The 19531-nt window shown below is 38.0% G+C and overlaps 1 protein-coding gene across 10 annotated transcripts in view; it reads left to right on the plus strand.

Moving 5' to 3' along the window:
• robo2 (roundabout, axon guidance receptor, homolog 2 (Drosophila)) overlaps positions 1-19531 on the plus strand; it is a 572271-nt gene that overhangs the window by 100307 nt on the left and 452433 nt on the right. For 9 of the 10 annotated variants that reach the window (XM_052106906.1, XM_052106907.1, XM_052106917.1 and 6 more), the window contains exon 1: positions 15630-15882. The exons of the other annotated variant lie outside the window; for it this stretch is intronic. In XM_052106906.1, the coding sequence (XP_051962866.1) occupies positions 15756-15882 (127 nt within the window). In that variant the 5' untranslated portion in view covers positions 15630-15755. Of the gene's footprint in view, positions 1-15629; positions 15883-19531 lie in introns of those variants that run through there. 10 annotated transcript variants of the gene reach the window in all.

Raw genomic sequence — 19531 nt, forward strand, 5'->3', positions numbered from 1 at the left:
TTATGTACAGCACTGTTATATTTTTGTGTTATATATTTTGGCTCTGTTCCAAAACATGTATATTGCCTGCATAGACAGCTGCCTTCTAAGGGAACATCCTAACTGAAGTGTAACCTCATTAGTGACTGATTTGCAACTCTTTACATTGATTTTCAACTCGGTACGGGTACTGCAGAAACACTGGAATATTGACTTTGATCTTTTTGAAGTCTTTTTTAAAATCGACTTGGTACTTAAGTACTGGTATTTTTAATGTCCTTACATTTCAATATTTTATATATTATTTTTGAGATTGAATAAAATTCAGGTATATTTATAATCAGCATCTCTCTCACTTCATTCACCATTTTGGGTTTTTCACAAGAAGATATCTTAGAAGGCAGTGCCTTACTGTCTACCTTTTACAATAGCCTATGTGCCTTAACATGCCCTTGATAACGTCAAAAACACTGTCTATATTAGCAGCTTACTAGGTTTTGGAACAAAGCCATGTGTACAGTATAGGTATACTGTATTTGCACTTCAGCTTATATTGAGTGAATGTGCAGATTTCTCTTCCTGATATCTCATATATACAGCTGTGAGAGCAGTAGTCCATATTTTATAGTAGATTTGATGTCTTATTCATGTGGGCTGGCTGGTGAAGCCATGCAGTGGTAGTCCTCTTCTACATATTATTCAATGGCTTATTCGGCTGTAGGACGACTTACACTGAGGATATTGTTTTTGCAATGACACCAGGTGTCACAGCAAGCTCTGTTGACATGCTGAGGTTTCTGTGTTTGCGACGTTAGGTTGTCAGGTGGTAGGATATATCTCTCTCTCAAACACACACACTGATGCGTGCATGCACACACACACACACTTCAGCCAGTGTCACCTGTCGGTCAGTTCATGTTTGGAATAGTGTACACATACCATGTTTTTATATAATTGTGGGGACTCTCCATAAACTTCAAAACATTTTATGGATTTTATACTGATCAAAAGATAATTTCTATCTCTTAACCATAACCCTACCCCAAAATAATGCATATGGCTTCATTTAGAATAAAAAATCAAATATTAAGCAGTTCGTGGAGAATGCATTATTATTATGTGGTAAGCTTATTTTCCATTCCTGGTCAGGCTGGTCTGATTTGCTGTTTTAAAAGGGTTTTGAGCAGTTGTCAGCTTTGGGAGACCAGCTGGCCAACCAGCTAAACCAGTTGAACTCCAGCTTGACCAGGCTGGAAAACCAGCTTAAGTCCAGCAATCCATTTTAGCCTGGTTTAAGCTGTTTTGTCAGCAAATATCTGATATTCCCAAGGATGCAATCATATAAATTGATCTACCTCATTACAAAAAGCAATGTGGACCAAAGCTCACTCATTATGACAGTATATGAAAGCTATTGTAAATATTGATTCGCAAAGCCCATTAAGACTGAATGACTCAGAGAGGAACGAGCAGTATTGTTCCCTCCAGAGAACTTGGCTAAACAAGTCAAAGTTTGAATTTTAGTTTAGCCACTCGCATTGTTCAGTTCAACTTCTTCAATGTGAGCTGAAATAAATGTTTTTTCAAGTTTCAATGGACCCTGTGCTGCTTTGGAAATACAGGCAATTTGTTTCCAAAGTTGAGTTTGTTAGTTTTATAGCAATGTATAAGAACAAGTCCATTTGTAGGATTAAAATTCATAAACCGGAGTACTTGAGGCTAATAATAGCTGCTGTCACAGCCGTTGTTGTTTCCTGCGTTGGAAGTTGCTCTGATTGTGCAGAATACTAATTGGAATGTTAATCGGAAGCCAGATGGTATAATGCTGGAGAATTATTATTATTTCAGTACTGCATAACAGTCATTTGTACAAAGACAAACAACCAAATTGGGTCCGGTACGGATTTGCAAACCATGCTTCTCTCATATGAGAAGAGAAAGCAGTGACGGATGTTTGGATTTAGAGACAGAGAGAGAATAGATTTGCCAGTATCTTGTCGAGCAGTTGCCCGAGCTGAGAAACTAGTTACAAAAGAGGCAGATTAGAAGCACATTTCATGGTGAGCCATCAAGAGCCAGGCTTTGCTTTGGGAAAAAGGACTTTGGATTTCCCCTTTAGTCTTTTTTCTACTTCTTGTTTAATTTCATGCACTTTTAGTCCTGTGAACTTCTAGAAAGTAAAGTGTTGCAAAAACATGTATTTATTAATTTATTATATTTGTTCACTGGCAATGTCCAACAGTAAATGTACATGAATCAAATGTCATTTTTTTCTGATTTTGTCGTGAAAATTCCCATCACAGTGTCATTTCTAAATCTATATTGGTTTTAATAGAATTCTATGGTGGAAATGTTGATAATGGGAATTGATGATATTTGAATGTTTTTTAAATTAAAGGTTTAATTAATAGCTAACATTTTATGTATCCTAAATGCACACTATTAGATAATATTTTCACACTTTTTTCATAATTTGGCAAAACCACATCTTAATTGGAAATAATTGCAGTCCAATAAAAATATTCTGCTCACAAGTAATGACAAATTTACATTTACATTTACATTTATGCATTTGGCAGATGCTTTTATCCAAAGCGACTTACAGAGCCCTTATTACAGGGACAATCCCCCCAGAGCAACCTGGAGTTAAGTGCCTTGCTCAAGGACACAATGGTGGCTGTGGGGATCGAACCAGTAACCTGCTGCTTACCAGTTCAGTGCTTTAGCCCACTACCCACTACTCACTACTCCACCACCACTCCATTAAAAAATGTAAAACACATCTATTTTATCTAAAGCATTATCTGCGCTGACGCTTTTGTCGACTTGGTTGACAGGTACGCTAACTTTTAAAAAATAAGTTTATTCTGGGGCAAAATTGTGGGACAGTTTTATTTTATGAAAAAAAATATATCGAAACTTTTCTCACATGTAAATACTGTAAATCATGTTCACGAGTGCTATAATTCACGTTTACAAATATTGAAATAGTTTTACCAGTTATACTCATTGTTTAGATTATAATAGTTTTAACATGTACCGTAATTTCCGGACTATAAGCCGCAACTTTTTTCCCACGCTTTGAACCTCGCGGCTTATACAATGACGCGGCTAATATATGGATTTGTCCCGCTTTCAAATTTTATAAAAAAAAAAAAAAACATTCTGTGACGTGCTCAGTTTTTTGACGGCGTGAAGCTTTCATTAGACCAATGAAATTGCCGAACGGGTTAAGGTCAAAACAACTTTTTTTGTTTACTGTTTAGATTAAATCGAGCGCGCTCAAACTTCCCATCATTCTGATTACGGTAGTAATTTTGTCACCCTCACCATGGCAAAGACATGGAGAAACGCATATGATGCAGCTTTCAAGTTGAAGGCGATTGATCTGGCTGCTGCACGGGAGCTTGGTCTTAATGAGTCGATGATAAGACGTTGGAAACAGCAGCGTGAGGAATTGACTCAGTGCAAAAAGACAACTAAATCTGAGGCTATTCAACTCTGACACTTTCTTGGTAGGCTACTGTTTACTGCAAATGTTTTATTACAAGCCGTGTGTGGCAGCGGGGGCGTGGTCAAGCGCCCGTCCGGGAGAGAAAAGCTGTAAGGGCGCTTACACCTGCGCTAAATTATGTCTAACACCGGTGTCTAATTTCAAGTGCCCTGCTTCACGTGTCCTTCTCAGCAGGGCACTTGACGTTCCAGGTAAGGCTTTTAATGGCCACAGCAATGTTTACAATCAATTTTATAAAGTTTCTCAATTCTTCTATGTGCCAACACTAGACTGACGTGTGTCACTTTCTCAGCTCTGTGGCTGCTGCCTTTTTATGCCGCTCTCCCCATGCTTACTGAAATTAGACACCGGTGTTAGACATAATTTAGCTCAGGTGTAAGCGCCCTTACCGCTTTTCTCTCCCGGACGGGCGCTTGACCACGCCCCCGCTGCCACACCGTGTTTCGTTAAAGCCTGAGTAAAGTTCATTTGTTTCAGTGTACCGGTAGGCACCTGCGGCTTATAGACAGGTGCGGCTTATTTATGTTCAAAATAATATTTTATTTAAAAATCAGTGGGTGCGGCTTATATTCAGGTGCGCTAAATAGTCCGGAAATTACGGTAATAATTTGTATTTTTTATAATGGCCAGGAAAATGTTCCCAAAAGTTTTTAATTATTATTTTCTTTTATATATGACTTCTAAATAACAAAAAGGAAAGTTGATTTAATAAAAATCATCCCGACGCATTAAAAGTGCCCTTAGTTGAAGAAACCCCCATACACACAGTTGCACCTTTGATAGCCTACATTGGCCGCTCCTGGTAAATGGCTGTGTAAATTTTTTAAGAGGTTTAGCCGTACAGCACTGAAAAGGCATTCCTGGCAATACTAGTGCTGTTGGCACTCTCTTCCCAAGGCTTATTCTCTCCATTTTTCTCTATATCTTTCCCTCTCTCTCCTTCCTTTCGTATTTTGCCTTACCAAACTTCCTCTGCTTATCTCTGCTCTGCACCCCGCTCCCGTTCGTACTGTGTTTATCCGGGGGGTTCTTGTCTGGGGGTGATAAGCCGTCAGGCTCTGCCCAACATGGATCTAAGGGTCCGTCTCTCTCTGTTTCCCCACTGTTCAAACACAGAGGCAAGGGCCAACCTCCCTGTGACTGTGCCTCCCACTTCTCCCATCTATCTATCATACTCCACGGCTTACCTCCTTCTCTTCTTTTTTCTTCAATGGCAAAATAAAGAGGTAAAATGTTTTTGAGTAACAGACCAACATGATCACTTGGGAACTCATCATATTGCTAACAAATGCTTTGATAGAGTTCGGCATCTCCCATCAAACATTTCTGCATCAATTTGAATGTGTATACCGTTTCCTGTGGAACGACTATTATACAGCAGCCTCAGAGACACCGGATCTGCTCCTGTGGAAACCAGGAAGGAATCATGTTCACAAACAATGCTTAAGATACATTTTCCCTCTAACAATACTTTTTTTACTCCACTGACAGTTAGTTTTAGGGTTGGGGTTTGGGTAAGGGTTAGGGCATATTTAATAAAACATGCATTCCTGTTGAATGGATTACATTATTTACAACTAGAGCTGCACGATTAGTTGTTAAAAGATTGTGATCTCGATTCAGACACCCACGCAATCTCATTTCTAAGTGACACCGATTCTGTGATGTATATTAACTTTCCAGTGGCATGCATTTGTAAGGCGGTCACATTTCAATTCAAAATTCAGTTCAAGACGTGTTTTTAAATGTTGATAAACCTTATATGGTAAATGGTAAAATGGTCTACACTTATATAGCTCTTTTTTTAACCTTAGAGTTTACCAAAGCGCTTTACACTGTATCCCAATCACCCATCCACACTCACATTCACACACCAATGGCGACAGAGCTGCCATGCAAGGCGCTAACCTGCCATTGGGAGCAACTTGGGGTTCAGTGGAACCACCAACATTGTGATTGGTAGCCGATCCGCTCTACCACCTGAGCCACAGCCGATATGTCATCTACAAAACACAGCGCTCTTCCACGGGGCGCTGAATAAACTAAAACACAACTACCAAAGATGGTTGTCTAGCACTGTGCTTTACAAACTTCAGGGTGCAGCCACAATTAGCTAGGAGTGTGACATATTCTCTGTTCAGTTCAATATTTTAATAGCCACCGATGCTACAAAAATAACGGCATTACCAAGATCTGACTAAATTTGCTACTGTGCACTGTTTAATTACAGCTGATTGCTCTCGCAACATGATCAAACCTGAAGTCGACATAATGTGTACGATAGTTTCGGTACGCTAGGATCGGCGACTGTATGCCAACACACTGACGTGCAGCTTTCTTATCAGACATGTTTGCAGTGGTTTCAATGAATGTACCTTTCTACTTGGTGCGATTGGCAGCACATTGCATCAGCTGCATAGGGTTCAAAGCCAGGCAGTAAACACGTTTGAATAATCAATAATGAACGTGAATTGGAGGCTTCATTTTTCCCTCTAACATTACTTTTTTACTCCACTAATGGTTAAGGTAAGGTTTGGGTTGGGGGATAGAGTCTATAAATATATTATTTTCTCTTCATTGTATAATGTCCTGTAAAGCTGAAAACAACTTGCTTCACTACTAGTTTTTGGCAACCTCTCCTGAACATAAATGGAGCTCACATGTCCCCATATTCCCTTCAACACTTACTGCTTTGGCCACTAGGGGCAGTGTTTCGAAATTTCGGTCAACGTATACCGATTTTCACGAAAGAAAATTCGGTCTACTCTTTCCGATTTCACTGTGAGATCAGGCTGGCTCTCAAATGCTCACATGCATGTGTCTGCATGCATTTTTGTCTTGTGATGTATGCAGAGCTCCTGCACAAACTCTGCACTGTTTTTAATCAAAATACACCTCTTTAGGTGATATTAATGTAAACACAGCTGTTAATGAATTACCAGTGTAAACAAAATTACATCTGCACTGTCTTGACAAGCTATTAAAGCAAACACAGCTGGTACTGTTTAAGCAGATGGGACAAATTCTTCAAAATGTTAGATCTGTGCAATGTCTGAATGTATATAAGCTTCATGCTGTCTGTTATAGGCATTCAGGCATTCTTACTGCATCAAGTCAGTATTAATGTGTATCTATCACACAGTAAAGAGTGTCAATGATTTAAGTATTTTATTTTTGCATTAAATTACCGTTTTTAATGTTTTATATGATTATTTTGTTATGTTTAATTGATACTGTTGCTGAAAAACTTAAAGCACTGTTTCTCTGATCTCTATTTAATTTCTAAAATGTTGTTTTATTGCATATTTGTTTACAAGTGCAATACCAAGTCAACATAGAACTGTTAATGAAGCTTTTTTTTGCTCATTTTGCTTTTTACTTAGCATGTGAGAAACAGGTAATTCTTTTATTATTATTACGCAGTTTTTTAACAGGATTTTGTATTATTATTTTATAATTTTTTTGCAATAATCACAAAGTGCTGTTTGGTTATAATGTATTCGTTGCACCCTCTTGTGGACTAAGGTCACAACTTTATTGCATGTTTGCTATGAAGCAAAGAACATATTTGTCATAACCTCTAGTAAATTACGTTACATTGTTTAGTACCCTTATGTCCAGTTTTTGTAAATCACTGAAATACTAATTTTTCTTCAGAATCGTGAGAGAATTGTGATCTTTATTTTAAGCAAGTGATTCTCAATTTATTCAGAATCGTGCAGCTCTAATTACAACTAAAAACAACTCTCTTTTCATCTCACTTTTGGCGAGATCAGTCTGAAAGAACCCATGTACAAACCAATAATTTTGATTAATTCTAGTGAATTGACTAAAAGATTCTTTCAGATGTTTTTAAATCTTTCTGTCAGTTAAAGAAGGAGGAAACCAGTGAGTTTCTTTTTCAGTATTATGTGTGAATAATTGAAGCATTCACTCAATAGATTTGTTCAAAAGCACAAAACACAAGTCTTAGTAGATCTGGGTATTGATAAAGATTTACCAATTTGATTCGATTCCATTTCACAAGCTCTCGATTCCAATGTTGATTTGATATGGATAAGAGTACATTTCTGTTACTATGTCTCTTTTGCTTAGATATTAAATACATTCTGTCTTAGCTAATGCTCTTAATTATAAAGGAACCTTCTAGGTACAATCTGACAATATAATATTTTACAAATAATTTGTTATCATTAGTTTTTCATCAAATTGGTCACATTTTAGATTTTGAAAAATGTTAAAATTCAGTCCATTCCATCAGTTATGTTGCATGTATTTTTGTAACATTTTTATTATTTACTTGCATAATTTGTACATTTACAAGTATTTACTTTGATATGTAGAACACTTAATAGGGTACTATCTCTTTAAGGCTAGTGGCATCAGCCAGTTGTGTGGGGTTTCTTTATCGCATCCATGTGAGATTAGAATTGTTTTTAATCAAAAACTGACTGTACATTGTTTTTTAATTAAAATTATGTTATTAAAAGAGACATTATTCAATACAAATCTACGGATCTCGTCTTTGGACACACAGAATGCGTTAAACCAAACTTTTACTCTCAGCACACAGTGAAAGGACCTCAGTGCTAATAACTTCTTCTCCACAATACTGCCCAATCACTGGTGAGTGATATCTGAACATTTATTATCCAGTGGCTATCGTAGACATTTTTAGTCGCATTGCACAAGATTTTGTTGCACATACGCATGATTTACTTGCATTGTAGATGGTTGCCACATAGAGTGAAAGACCTATCTTGGGATTTAAGAATCAATATTGAGCCATTAGTATCTAAGTCTAGTATCCAAAATTATAATGTACACGTATGCAAATCTACAAATAGACTCTAGAAAGAGTGTGTGAGCGTCATAAGCACTTTCAAAACACATCAAAACATAATTTCAGTCTGTTTGTCACACAAAGCTATTGAATTCTATAGCTCATGAGTTTTATGGACTACTTTTATGGTGCTTTCATTGATTGCAATTGCAAGGAAAATGGAGTGACAAGTACATTTTGTAAAAATGAGAGTCTGGTTTAGAACAACTTGAAGATGTGTAAATGATGACAGTATTTTCATTTTTTGGGTGAACTATTCCTTTAAAATTTAATTGTCGTTCACGACCGAAAATCCACTACTACTCACAGTTTAGGCTAATAGCCTCTTGGGAAAGCTTAATATACACAACAAAAGCACTAACTGCCATCCTTCCTCACAAGATTTACACAGTTCTTTGTGTTAATGTTACACAAGAGCTTACACCCATTATATCTGCATCATAGGAGCTCTTAAGTGTGATAGTGCCAAGCAAATTAGTTTTTATTGATAATGTTTCTAGTTTTCTCATCCTGAGATCTTCATATTCCATCTTGGGCTTTACTGAGGCAATAATTAGCAGATTATGCAAATGAGGATTCATTTATCAGACAATCGCTGTTCTTTAAATTACACAGCGTGATGAGAGAATCTATGCCTCTTTCATTGGCTGTGCCATTGACTTTGTCCTCGCATCACAAGGCCTTGACTTTTGATAGCATTTGCTTTTGTTACTTATGATGTGTGTGTGTGAAGACAGTAATTTGACATTTTATTGTGAAAATGACATAATGTTTTTTTAGTGACTCACCCCATGCGTTGCATTGTGTGTCTCATCTGAACTTTGAGTAAATCCACGTGAGCCACTCTCAAAACCAGTCAAAACACAATACACACCTATTCATATAGGCCTAAATTGTTTTTTAACCTTTTTGACTTTTCGAAGGTCCCCTGCATTACTTCTGCTGTAATGATTACAAAGCTTCTTTTTTTCTTAATGTCTTCAATTTCACCCAATCAGATGTAACGGAGCTCTCGTTTCAGTGGGACTTTTATTTTGAAAGATCTTTGAAGTTCTTCCTGTTTGTGAAGAGGAAGAGGTTTGCGAGCTGAAATCTCAGAGCTTCAACACTGAAAGAGTTCATTTGAGAGTTCACAGCCATATATACACTCAACACACTGATCTGTGGCTCTGCAGATGGATACTATTGGACACACTACATGAAAATCAAGCATTAGTAGTGTGTGTTGCATTTGTGTGTGTTCGTGTGCTTGACTGTGTGTGTGTGTGTGTGTGTGTGTGTGTGTGTGTGTGTGTGTGTGTGTGTTTGTGAAGGAGATGACAAGGCAGAGAGGTGCCTCTTATTAATAATAAGACCAAAAATAATAAAATACAATAAGTACAATATAGGCCCTGCGATGGACTGGCGACCTGTCCAGGGTGTCCCCCGCCTTTCGCCCAATGTTAGCTGGGATAGGCTCCAGCCCCCCGCGACCCTGTACACAGGATAAGCGGTTGACGATGGATGGATGGATGGATGGAAGTACAATATATATTTTCATATTGCACCTAGACAGATGGTCCCCTGTATAATTCACAGCATTAACAGATAAAAAAATTATTTTATATGTAAGCAAACGTGACATTATAACTGAAAAATACCCATATTAATTGATTTCAAATCAAATCAAATTGAATTGAATCGAGAGCAGTATCAATAGCTGTATGAATACCCAGCCCAAATAAAATAATGAATGGCCTTTAATTTTTTGATTCCAGAAGTTTCAAGAACTAGGCCTGTATGTTTTCAATGAATACAGCTGAAGGTGAAGCTGAAGTTTAGGTAAATCTTAAAATATAATATATAATATAAATATATAGCTTATTAACTTTTTAAGTCATCCTAAGCCCCCATTGAAAGTTTGCTGAGGCCCCTTAGTGGGCACCGACCCCTGGTTGAGAATCACTGGTCTTGACTACACATTATTGTCTGCATTTATCCGAAACTTATCACAAATCTAGCTATTCAATTTCATACTTATTCAATTTCTAATAATAATGTAGATAAATAAACATTCCAGCTTAACATTTTCCATGTTTCTAAGGCCGCTGTGAGTCTGATTTTTATGTGTATGTGTGGTTTGATTGGGTTATAAATTTTATTGTAAATTTAGCATAAATATGTGCAAACTTATTGAATCACGATATCTGCGTGACACACAGGTTTTATACAGAAATATGTGCGTTTGCACAGTTAGAGAATGAGACCTATTGTGCATCATTTACAGCACACTTATGCAACCTTGAGGTGACATCTAACGTATGACAATATGAACAAATGCTTATGTAATCTTTCCAGTGTTTTGTGTGTCACTAAGGCTCACAGTGTTATACAGGTGCTGTGGATTCTGAGAAATTCTATTGAAGAGTCCTTACAGCTGAACTGTAGCCTTCAGCTTTACCATGTAACACAAAAGAACAACAAAAACACACAAAACTCAGGTTTTGAATTAATTTATAGATATATGGTTCAAAGAAGACTATATCGCAGCTTAAGTAAAGCTATTCAAAGGCATGGGGTTAAGTCAGTGCACTGGAGTTGCCCTCTGAACTGTAAAGTGGTTTGGCTTTCATTGTTCCACTGTTGCCACAAAAGTGTTTTGTTTTTGTAGTTTGCCTACACACCAGTTTGTCTTGATTAAGATGAGCTTTGTGTCTCGCAGGATTGGATTTATCGGCCTTCATTTCAGTTTAACTACATGTTTGCATTGAGAACAGATGCTGTTTTGCAGTTAGTGAGAATGTAATTATGGCAATGCGCTTCTTCTTTTGGTTTGCAAGAAAGTTGATATGAGTTTGTTTGCATATGTGGGGATGTTTACTAACTGCTGCTATTTAAGGTTTGGCGGATGTAACATTAACCAGAAATACATTATGCCTGTATTATAGATGGATGTTGATTTGAATGAGAAATAAATGACAGTACACTTGCATAAATTGAATAAATGGTGCCCATTTATATGAGTATTTCTGGTTATCCTGATGAATCGCTCACAAAGAGAGAATAATTAACTTCTAATGGATATGAGGCGATAAATTAACATTGTATAACCAACATTAAACAACAAAACACGCAAAACAAACCCTAATCTCTGTTTACGTTGTGTAATATTTATATAGCACCAAGACTGTGAGTTCAGCAGTGGTTTGTGTGTTATGTATGAGTGCACGTTGTGAACATGTGCATCTCCTTCACAGATACTTATTAGAGCACTCATCTGTGACAGTCCCACTGTATAACTTAACTCACGATACACTATTTCCTATATTCTGCTTATGTTAAATTAAGTACTATAAAATAATTATTTCCCACAATTAACGTACATACATGTTTTTGTTGCGTTTTCCTTTATTGCTTCATGAAACATAAACAGAATGTGGAAAATGGCATGTTGTTACTTACAGCAGATGATCCTGATTAAAACCAGCTCTAAAACATAACAAGGTGCAGAGAGGTTCAAATAATCCTCAAAGAGTGACACAAGCTTGTCTTGCAACACAAGCCCGACACTTCCTGTCAGACATGTTGTGTGCGCACGCACTGACGCAAGCAAATAAACCATTATACATTTATGTCGCAAATATCAACGGTATTTCCACTATCGTGCGATTTAATCATATTTTGATCTTCAATTACACAAATTATACATCGGCCTCTGATATGTTATGCATCCCTTATGAATTCTCCTGTTAAAACTTGTGCATTATTTGAGCTCTCAATTTGTTTATATAATAGTTTTACGGTTGTTTTAGGATTTAAGGGTTACAGCATTATGTCGTCATTGGAACAAAGTTTTAAAATTGGCCATAACTTTACACAGAAAAGGTTAGTAAGCAATTGTATCAAACTGACATCATGCTAACATGCATATTGTTTATGTCTTGTCGCTATGCTTTTGAAACCGAGAGTATTTGCAATTTACGGATCGGCCAATTTAGTTCCATTGAAAATGCCTCACTGTAAACCCAGTTTTTGCTTTAAAAAAATAAATTAAATGATGCAGGAGTCCAAATATATATTTGTGTAATCAACATTATGCCCCAATCGTGTCGATTGAGTTTAATTTGTATTGAACCCAGAATATTCCTTTAATTAGGACATGGACACTATGGTGTTTAGGCTACAAGGAACTGGAATAAAAAGGATTTTAACGATTTGATGCCAATTCCAATTCCAATTCCACTTTAAAGATCTGTGCAGATCATTCATAAATCCATACTTATGTACAGTATGTTAAAGTAATATGCCATGAGAGGCCATGTGTTCCAGTGATTTTTTTAAGGGGTGTTCTTAGGCATGATGCAAAGTGGAAGCATTAAATGAACCCGTGTTTGCATCCTTGTGGTTATGTCCCGAAGCACTTTGCTGGCATTCAAAAGCAGAACACGGACACACTGGCATTCAAAAGAAGTCAAAGAGAAACATCGTCTCGCTCTCAGGGAATCATTTAGGCATCAAGGTTCTACATACTTGAACAGCAGCAATGAGAAATGTTCTTCAGGTATATAATATAATATAATATAATATAATATAATATAATATAATATAATATAATATAATAAGTGGTTTATTTATGTAATTTTAAGATTATGTACGATTATTTTTTCTTTTTCCAGAACTGGAAAGTGTTCCATGATTCATAATGGACACCTGATTTTGTATTTTGATCTTCAGTGTTTTGACCCGCATTGGCGTATGTTTTTAATGGATCTAAACGTTTGCAGCTCCATAGTGCTGATACACACTTGAGACTCAATGTTTAAGGAGTGGGTAGACGATGTGAAGCTACCCGTATGAACCGAGGTTGAGCCTATGTTGAGAACAAAGAAATACACTCACTTTAATAGGAACACCTGTAAACCTACTTATTCATGTAATTATCTAATTACCAATCGTGTGGCAGCAGTGCAATGCATAAAATCATGCAGATATGGGTCAGGAGCTTCAGTTAATATTCACATCAACCATCAGCATGGGGAATCTTTTTGGACTGTGGCATGATTGTTGGTGCCAGACAGGCTGGTTTGAGTATTTCTCTAACTGCTGATCTCCTGGGATTTTCATGCACAACAGTCTCTAGAGTTTACTCAGAATGGTGCCAAAAGCCAAAAAACTTCCAGTGAGCAGAAGTTCTGTGGATGAAAATGCCTTGTTGAATAGTGAGGTCAATGGAGAATTGCCAGACTGGTTTGAGCTGACAGAAAGGCTATGGTAACTCGGATAACCACTCAGTACAATTGTAGTGAGCAGAATAGCATCTCCGAATGCATAACATGTCGAACCTTGATGCGGCTACAACAGCAGAAGACCAGATCGGGCACATTATTAGGACCATAGTGTTCCTAATAAAGTGCTTAGTGAGTGTAGATAAAGAACAGTGAGTGGGTTTGTCTTTTTTCTCGGTAATAGTATTGATTTATCAGTATTAACTACAAAATAGACAGCAGCCAGATCTGTTTGGGCATTTTGTTTTCTCTGCAATGCCTAAAGTTTAATGCTTAAGTAATTGTAAGGCGTTGATATTATACTGTATTATCTGTAATGTCTTAAATGTATTGAGCAGTTTATTAAAATCATGCCTTAAAAATATATATGTCTTTAGGCCCCCAGAGAGCAAACCATGTGTGACTCTTTTTGTCATTTTGTACATTAAATTGAACTAAAATACACTATATGGCCAAAAGTTTGTGGACATCTAAACACCAACATTCATATGTGCTTGTTGAACATTTTATTTCAAAACCATAGGGATTTATTCCTCTCTTTGCTGCTATAACATCTTCCACTCTTCTGAAAAGGCTTTCCACTTGATGTTGGAACATACTGTAGCTGCATGTTTTTTCTCTTATTTATCACAAGAGCATCAATGAGGTCAGTGTACGCAAATATGCATTTGAGCATTTTAAAGTTGCTACCTGTCAGTCAGACAGTTCTCAGGTACCAAATTAGGTAATGATTTCTACTGCGCCTGATATCGTTATTATTTTGTATTGTGGTACTGCATCAATGTGGTACCAAATATATATCTGAAAGAAATGGCACCATCTTCTCCATATGGACAATCAAATTTTGTTCTTTTTAAATGTTTTCATTCATATGACACAGAGCCTGTTGGAGAGTACTTGTGTAATGTACAAGTCAAGGGATATTGATTGACAGTAAACACACCCAATCAAATGGTTTATAGATTCACTGCAGTGTAGAAGGAATTCATCTACTGCTCATCTTAACTTATTCATATAAATAACAGGAAATGTTTTCTATGTCATTGTTTGCTGTACTGTAACTGTCAGACTAGTCGTCACTAATTGCTCCACTGCTACAGACGTTATTATGCGCTCTGAATGAAACCAAATGATAATCAATCTCTCACATATCTTGCACACCCTAAAACCCCAAGGCAAGTGACAGTTTGCCCTCTTAGCAAAACAAAAAAACAGTCTATAAGGTAAGTGTTTTGTGACCCTCAAACAAATCAGTCTTTATGACAGTTTAGGCAGTCTTCATTTGCATGAGAGCCCTCTGAGGGCATTTAATGCCTCTAACTTCCCCAAGCTGAGAACCGGGTGTTTAGGCAAACCTGCTGACTACGGCAGGGTCCAAAATCACCCTTTCTCCCCCTCCTCTTATCTCACCTTCCTCTCATCCTCCAGGAGTTCTTGCTTTCTTTCTTTCTACTCACTCATAGTTGAAGCTGAGAGCATTATTATTGTGTAAAGAGCTGCTTTGCTTCCACTGCCTCTACGTCTGTTATGATCAGAGCTCCAATGTTAGCGCTGTCACCACATCACATCTCTCTCCTGGTGCATCCCTTGTGACCCTCGGTGCATGTTACACTATAATGTCCTCCCCACCTCCTGCCTCCCCTCTCTGAAAACTCCTCCATACGGAAGAACACACGCTGTGGATCTTTCCTGGTGCGCAGAGCGGGAGAATAAGTGAATGAGAAGAGAGTCACACCGTGTGGGAATAATCTTGCTGTGGACAGAAACACATCCACTCAGTGTCTGCAGGAAAAAGAGCAGACGCAACGGCTTTGGGCAGCGGTGGCAGCAGAAGCGTGTGTGTGTATGTGTGTGCATGCATCCGTGCGCATGTATCGACTCAGAGCGCGTGTGTCTCTGAGCAGGGTAGACTGAGCTGCACTGGGATTCTCACTCGCTCTCAGATGATGAAGGCTCACGTTCGGCATATGATGGAGCTTGACTGAGAATCTCTTGGAAGTGTGGCAGAGGCACACGTACATTCCACGCCTGCTTCTGGACTGTGACCGATGACCGGACATACACATCAGGCTCCTTGCGCCCCCCCTGCTCCGCCGAGGAGACACACGGGCAGGTGAAGGACCTTCACCTTCAACCACCTTCCAGACCTTTGGAGATGTTCCTCAGGACCAGCTCTGGACTCCTACTCTCTCCCTGGAGAATCACCTTGTTTTTGCTGGTCTTCCTGGATACTCCCCATCTGTCCCTACAGGGCAGGAATAAGGGCAGATGGAATAAGGGCGGTAAGTTTGGAGTATTGATCTTCATCACAGTAGGAACTTGGCACTTTTTCTACTGTGAGGTCTTTGCTGATTCTCCAGATAATTGGTTGTTTGTGTTTGCTGAAATGCAAGTGTCAGGACAGTATTTGTATTAGTAAGTTGTAAATCAGTATTAGTTTGAAATGTTTCTTTTTTTCAAAGAGCGTTTTTTCTTAACTGGTGGGTCGCAGCCCAAAAATAGTTTGCAAGTCTGTTCTGATAGGATCGCAGACAGCAGGAAATAGCAATGCTATACCAAACAATTAAAAGCTACTAACCATATAATCATGCATAGATAGGGTAGCAAAATAAATAGTCTTATTAACTTTGTGATTAATACTTTGGAGATGTTCTTTTTAGGAGAGCAGTGATTCTCAACTGGTTGGTTGTGACCCAAAAATTGGTCATAGGTCTATTTACGATGGGGTTGCATAAAACAAATAAAATTGGCTTGTCAACATTTAGTATGGAGGATAAAATGCTTACCATGTCTTGTTAATGTCAAAGGCATTCAGATGTGCATCTTATCAATCTTTGTTCACAATTAATCTTTCTATTGTTAGAAGCAGTGCAAATATTGCAGATGCCAACAAATGTACTATTAATAAATGTCAATATTTCAGTGGACAGATACAACGATTCTGGTAATGTGTTGAGTGGAAACATTATGCTAAATGCATAATCTGGATCTTGAAGCAAAACCAGTTTGGGTTCTGAGAGCATGGAAAGTTGATGGATGACATTGCTGTCATGTATCCAATGAAGATATTTTTTTCCTGTTGTCTCTTCAGCACTATGTTTCTTCTTTGTGTGTGTGCAGACACTACTCAGCTAAAAGCTTTCCCACCGCGCTGATAGAATTTCACTTCCTCTGCGCTCTGTCGTTATTGGGCTCTCAAAAAGACACAGGGAAAAATAGCAAAGGAAACCAAAGGAAAAAGGAAGCAAGCAAGTGCGCCCATGTCCGTGATCCCATTTGTATGAATATGTGTGTGAGAGTGTTAAACCATAGCCACTCTTCCTGTCTCAGTGCTGTGATTTCAGGATAAAGTCCTGTTTTACCAGGCTGTGGGGAAGTGTTAATAATTCAAAGCAGACCCCCCATTCTAAGTGAGAACCACTCTCCCCCTCTTCACAGGCAGCATCTAATCCCCTTTGTGGGATTAAAGGAAGAACGGTAATCTTAACGGCCACTCCTGGCGAAGGCGCACTGATGCTCATCCGAAACCCATGGTCGTCACAACCTCCACAGTCTCTTGGCTTCAAAGAGTCCCTGCTCTTGCGTGCCTTTGCTGAACAAGTACTCTCCTTGCAATGGCTTTTCCTCATCTCCCCTGTTGAATCAAAACGCTCAACTCCAGTCAGCATTCCTACGGCTGCCAGCTTTGTTTTTCTCTGATCGTTTAATGCCGTGATGGTGCTAGTGGGTGTATTCTTCTGGCACCTTGTGTGTTTAGCAGGTGTCAGATGGACTTCTAAGCTGACTCACTCCTTGTTGAGTGTTGTCTGGTTGAATGGTTCAACTCAGGGTCTGCTCAGACAGATTTGTACTTCTGTTCCAGACATATTTTTGCTGGAAGATGCTTGGAGCGAAATATTTCATAAGGCAGAAGTCTTTGGTGTCACTAACGACTTCATCAAACTCAACTAGGTCCTAAAAGTCAACATTAAATAAAAATTTATTCTTAATGCACTTTCCTAGTTATATTGTGCATGATACCTCAGTGCACAATATTCCAATTTAAAATGAAACTTGTTTGTCATCTTTTTGTCAACTAGGTCCACCTCTGAAACAACTTTCCTTTATTTTATTTAACCCTCACCTCCAACCACCTGGCTAAATTTTTGTACAATATGCACCTTTTCACAATCCAATCAATTCCTGATTAATAAAATCAAGTCTTGCCCTACAGTTTCACTCTTTTAATATCCTGTTTCACTGGCACATACATTAGATTACAGAAATTAAATAGGTTGCAAACTGCATTTCATGTTGATATTAAATTCAGTGTCGAATACATTTATTCACAGCAGTACCATTCATTTAAATTATAATTAGTGATAACACATTATGAAGCTGATTTCAGCCCATATTTTGTAAAGATCAGTGATGTTGTCCTTGAGCAGCTTCCGTGGAAGTGACAGTACAGTTGCTGTGTGTAATCTGAGCTCCCTCCCTCCTGTTTAAACCATTTCTGATTAGGTTTGAAATTTAGACACAGTATTAGCCTCTACACATTCTAAATATGGTTATATATATTTCAGTGGGAAGCAAATAGCTTAATATATCCTATAATCTTTGGCCTCTGGTGAGTTAGGGGGCATTAGCTTTCCATGGAGCAATTAGGGCACATTCTGAACAGCTGTGAGGATTTGGCTTCAGCTTTCCACTCTGTAAATATGACACAGGACACCCAATTGCCCTTCCATGACATACTTGAAAAGGTGTAATTTTACTTGCGGATATGATAAGATCAGCCTAGCATGGTTGAATTTTTGTTGCTGCACTGTTCTTCCCAGCATTTTGAACAATCCCTGGTACTAGTGAGCCAACATGTGCGGGCGTATGTGAGTATTTGTCCCGTAACAGTGGTTACCATCGCTTCAATGGTGCATTGTCATAGGATTAAAATATCTTTCATATCACCATAATTCCTGTTACTGAATTGTAGATGGTGTAGGATATGCATTTCCTTTTTGCTTTGCGTTAAGCTTCATGTATTTCCTCAATATGTCAATATGCAATGCAACTTCACCAGTCGTCCTTAAATCACCAAAAGTTGTAATTTTTTGTGTGTGTGTTAATAAAATACTTTCTTTGATCCTAGTTTAATATGCAGAGACAACTTTTAGTATGAAAATTGTAGGTTGATTTCCAAAAAAAGGGTTTACACTTAAACAGGCTTAAAGTTGCTTTTTCGACCAATGAAAGAAGAGTGTTGTGTTTGGGGAAACCTGTTTGAATACAGACAGTATTTTTGCAATTCCATTAGGTGACACTAGTTGCACACAAATTACACACTTAATTTGTAAAATAATTTCAAAGTTCTCATAATTTAGGGCTAATAATATGGCCAATGTTCAACCATTTCTGTAATTCTGTGCCTCAGTGGGACTTCTGTGTAAAGAGATAAGTTTAAAATATCCCTTTTAAATATCCATGTATGATGCTCTGCAAATTGAATATTTTAATATTTTGTTTCAGTGCTTTTGAAAGTGTTGAATTGGACATGCGTGGACACAATCAAACCTGATCCCTGTTAGCGTAATGTTTCTCCAAGTCTGTGCCTTTGGTTGTCCTTCCACTGTCTCCCAGGTTATCTGAAATGAAATTTAAGCATGATTTCTCCCTCATGTATTTAAAAATGTAACTGTCTCCATGGACTTTCTCAATAGCAAGGGAATTCTCAGGGGCCACCTCTGCACTATCTCTCACTCTCTCTTGCTCCCTCGTTCTCTCCCTGACATAAACGCACAAAGTTGCATAGCTATGCCCTCACAAAATTTGAATGTGGCATTCAATCTCTCGATCCTAATAGAGGTTTATTCTCCCGGGCCACCTGAGGGTTGTGGTATTTAGAGGGCAAACCGAACTCACTCAGTGTCACCCTCCATCTGTTTCAGACCATGA

This window comes from Xyrauchen texanus, chromosome 36 (genome assembly GCF_025860055.1).
Source record: "Xyrauchen texanus isolate HMW12.3.18 chromosome 36, RBS_HiC_50CHRs, whole genome shotgun sequence".
Taxonomy (NCBI): domain Eukaryota; kingdom Metazoa; phylum Chordata; class Actinopteri; order Cypriniformes; family Catostomidae; genus Xyrauchen; species Xyrauchen texanus.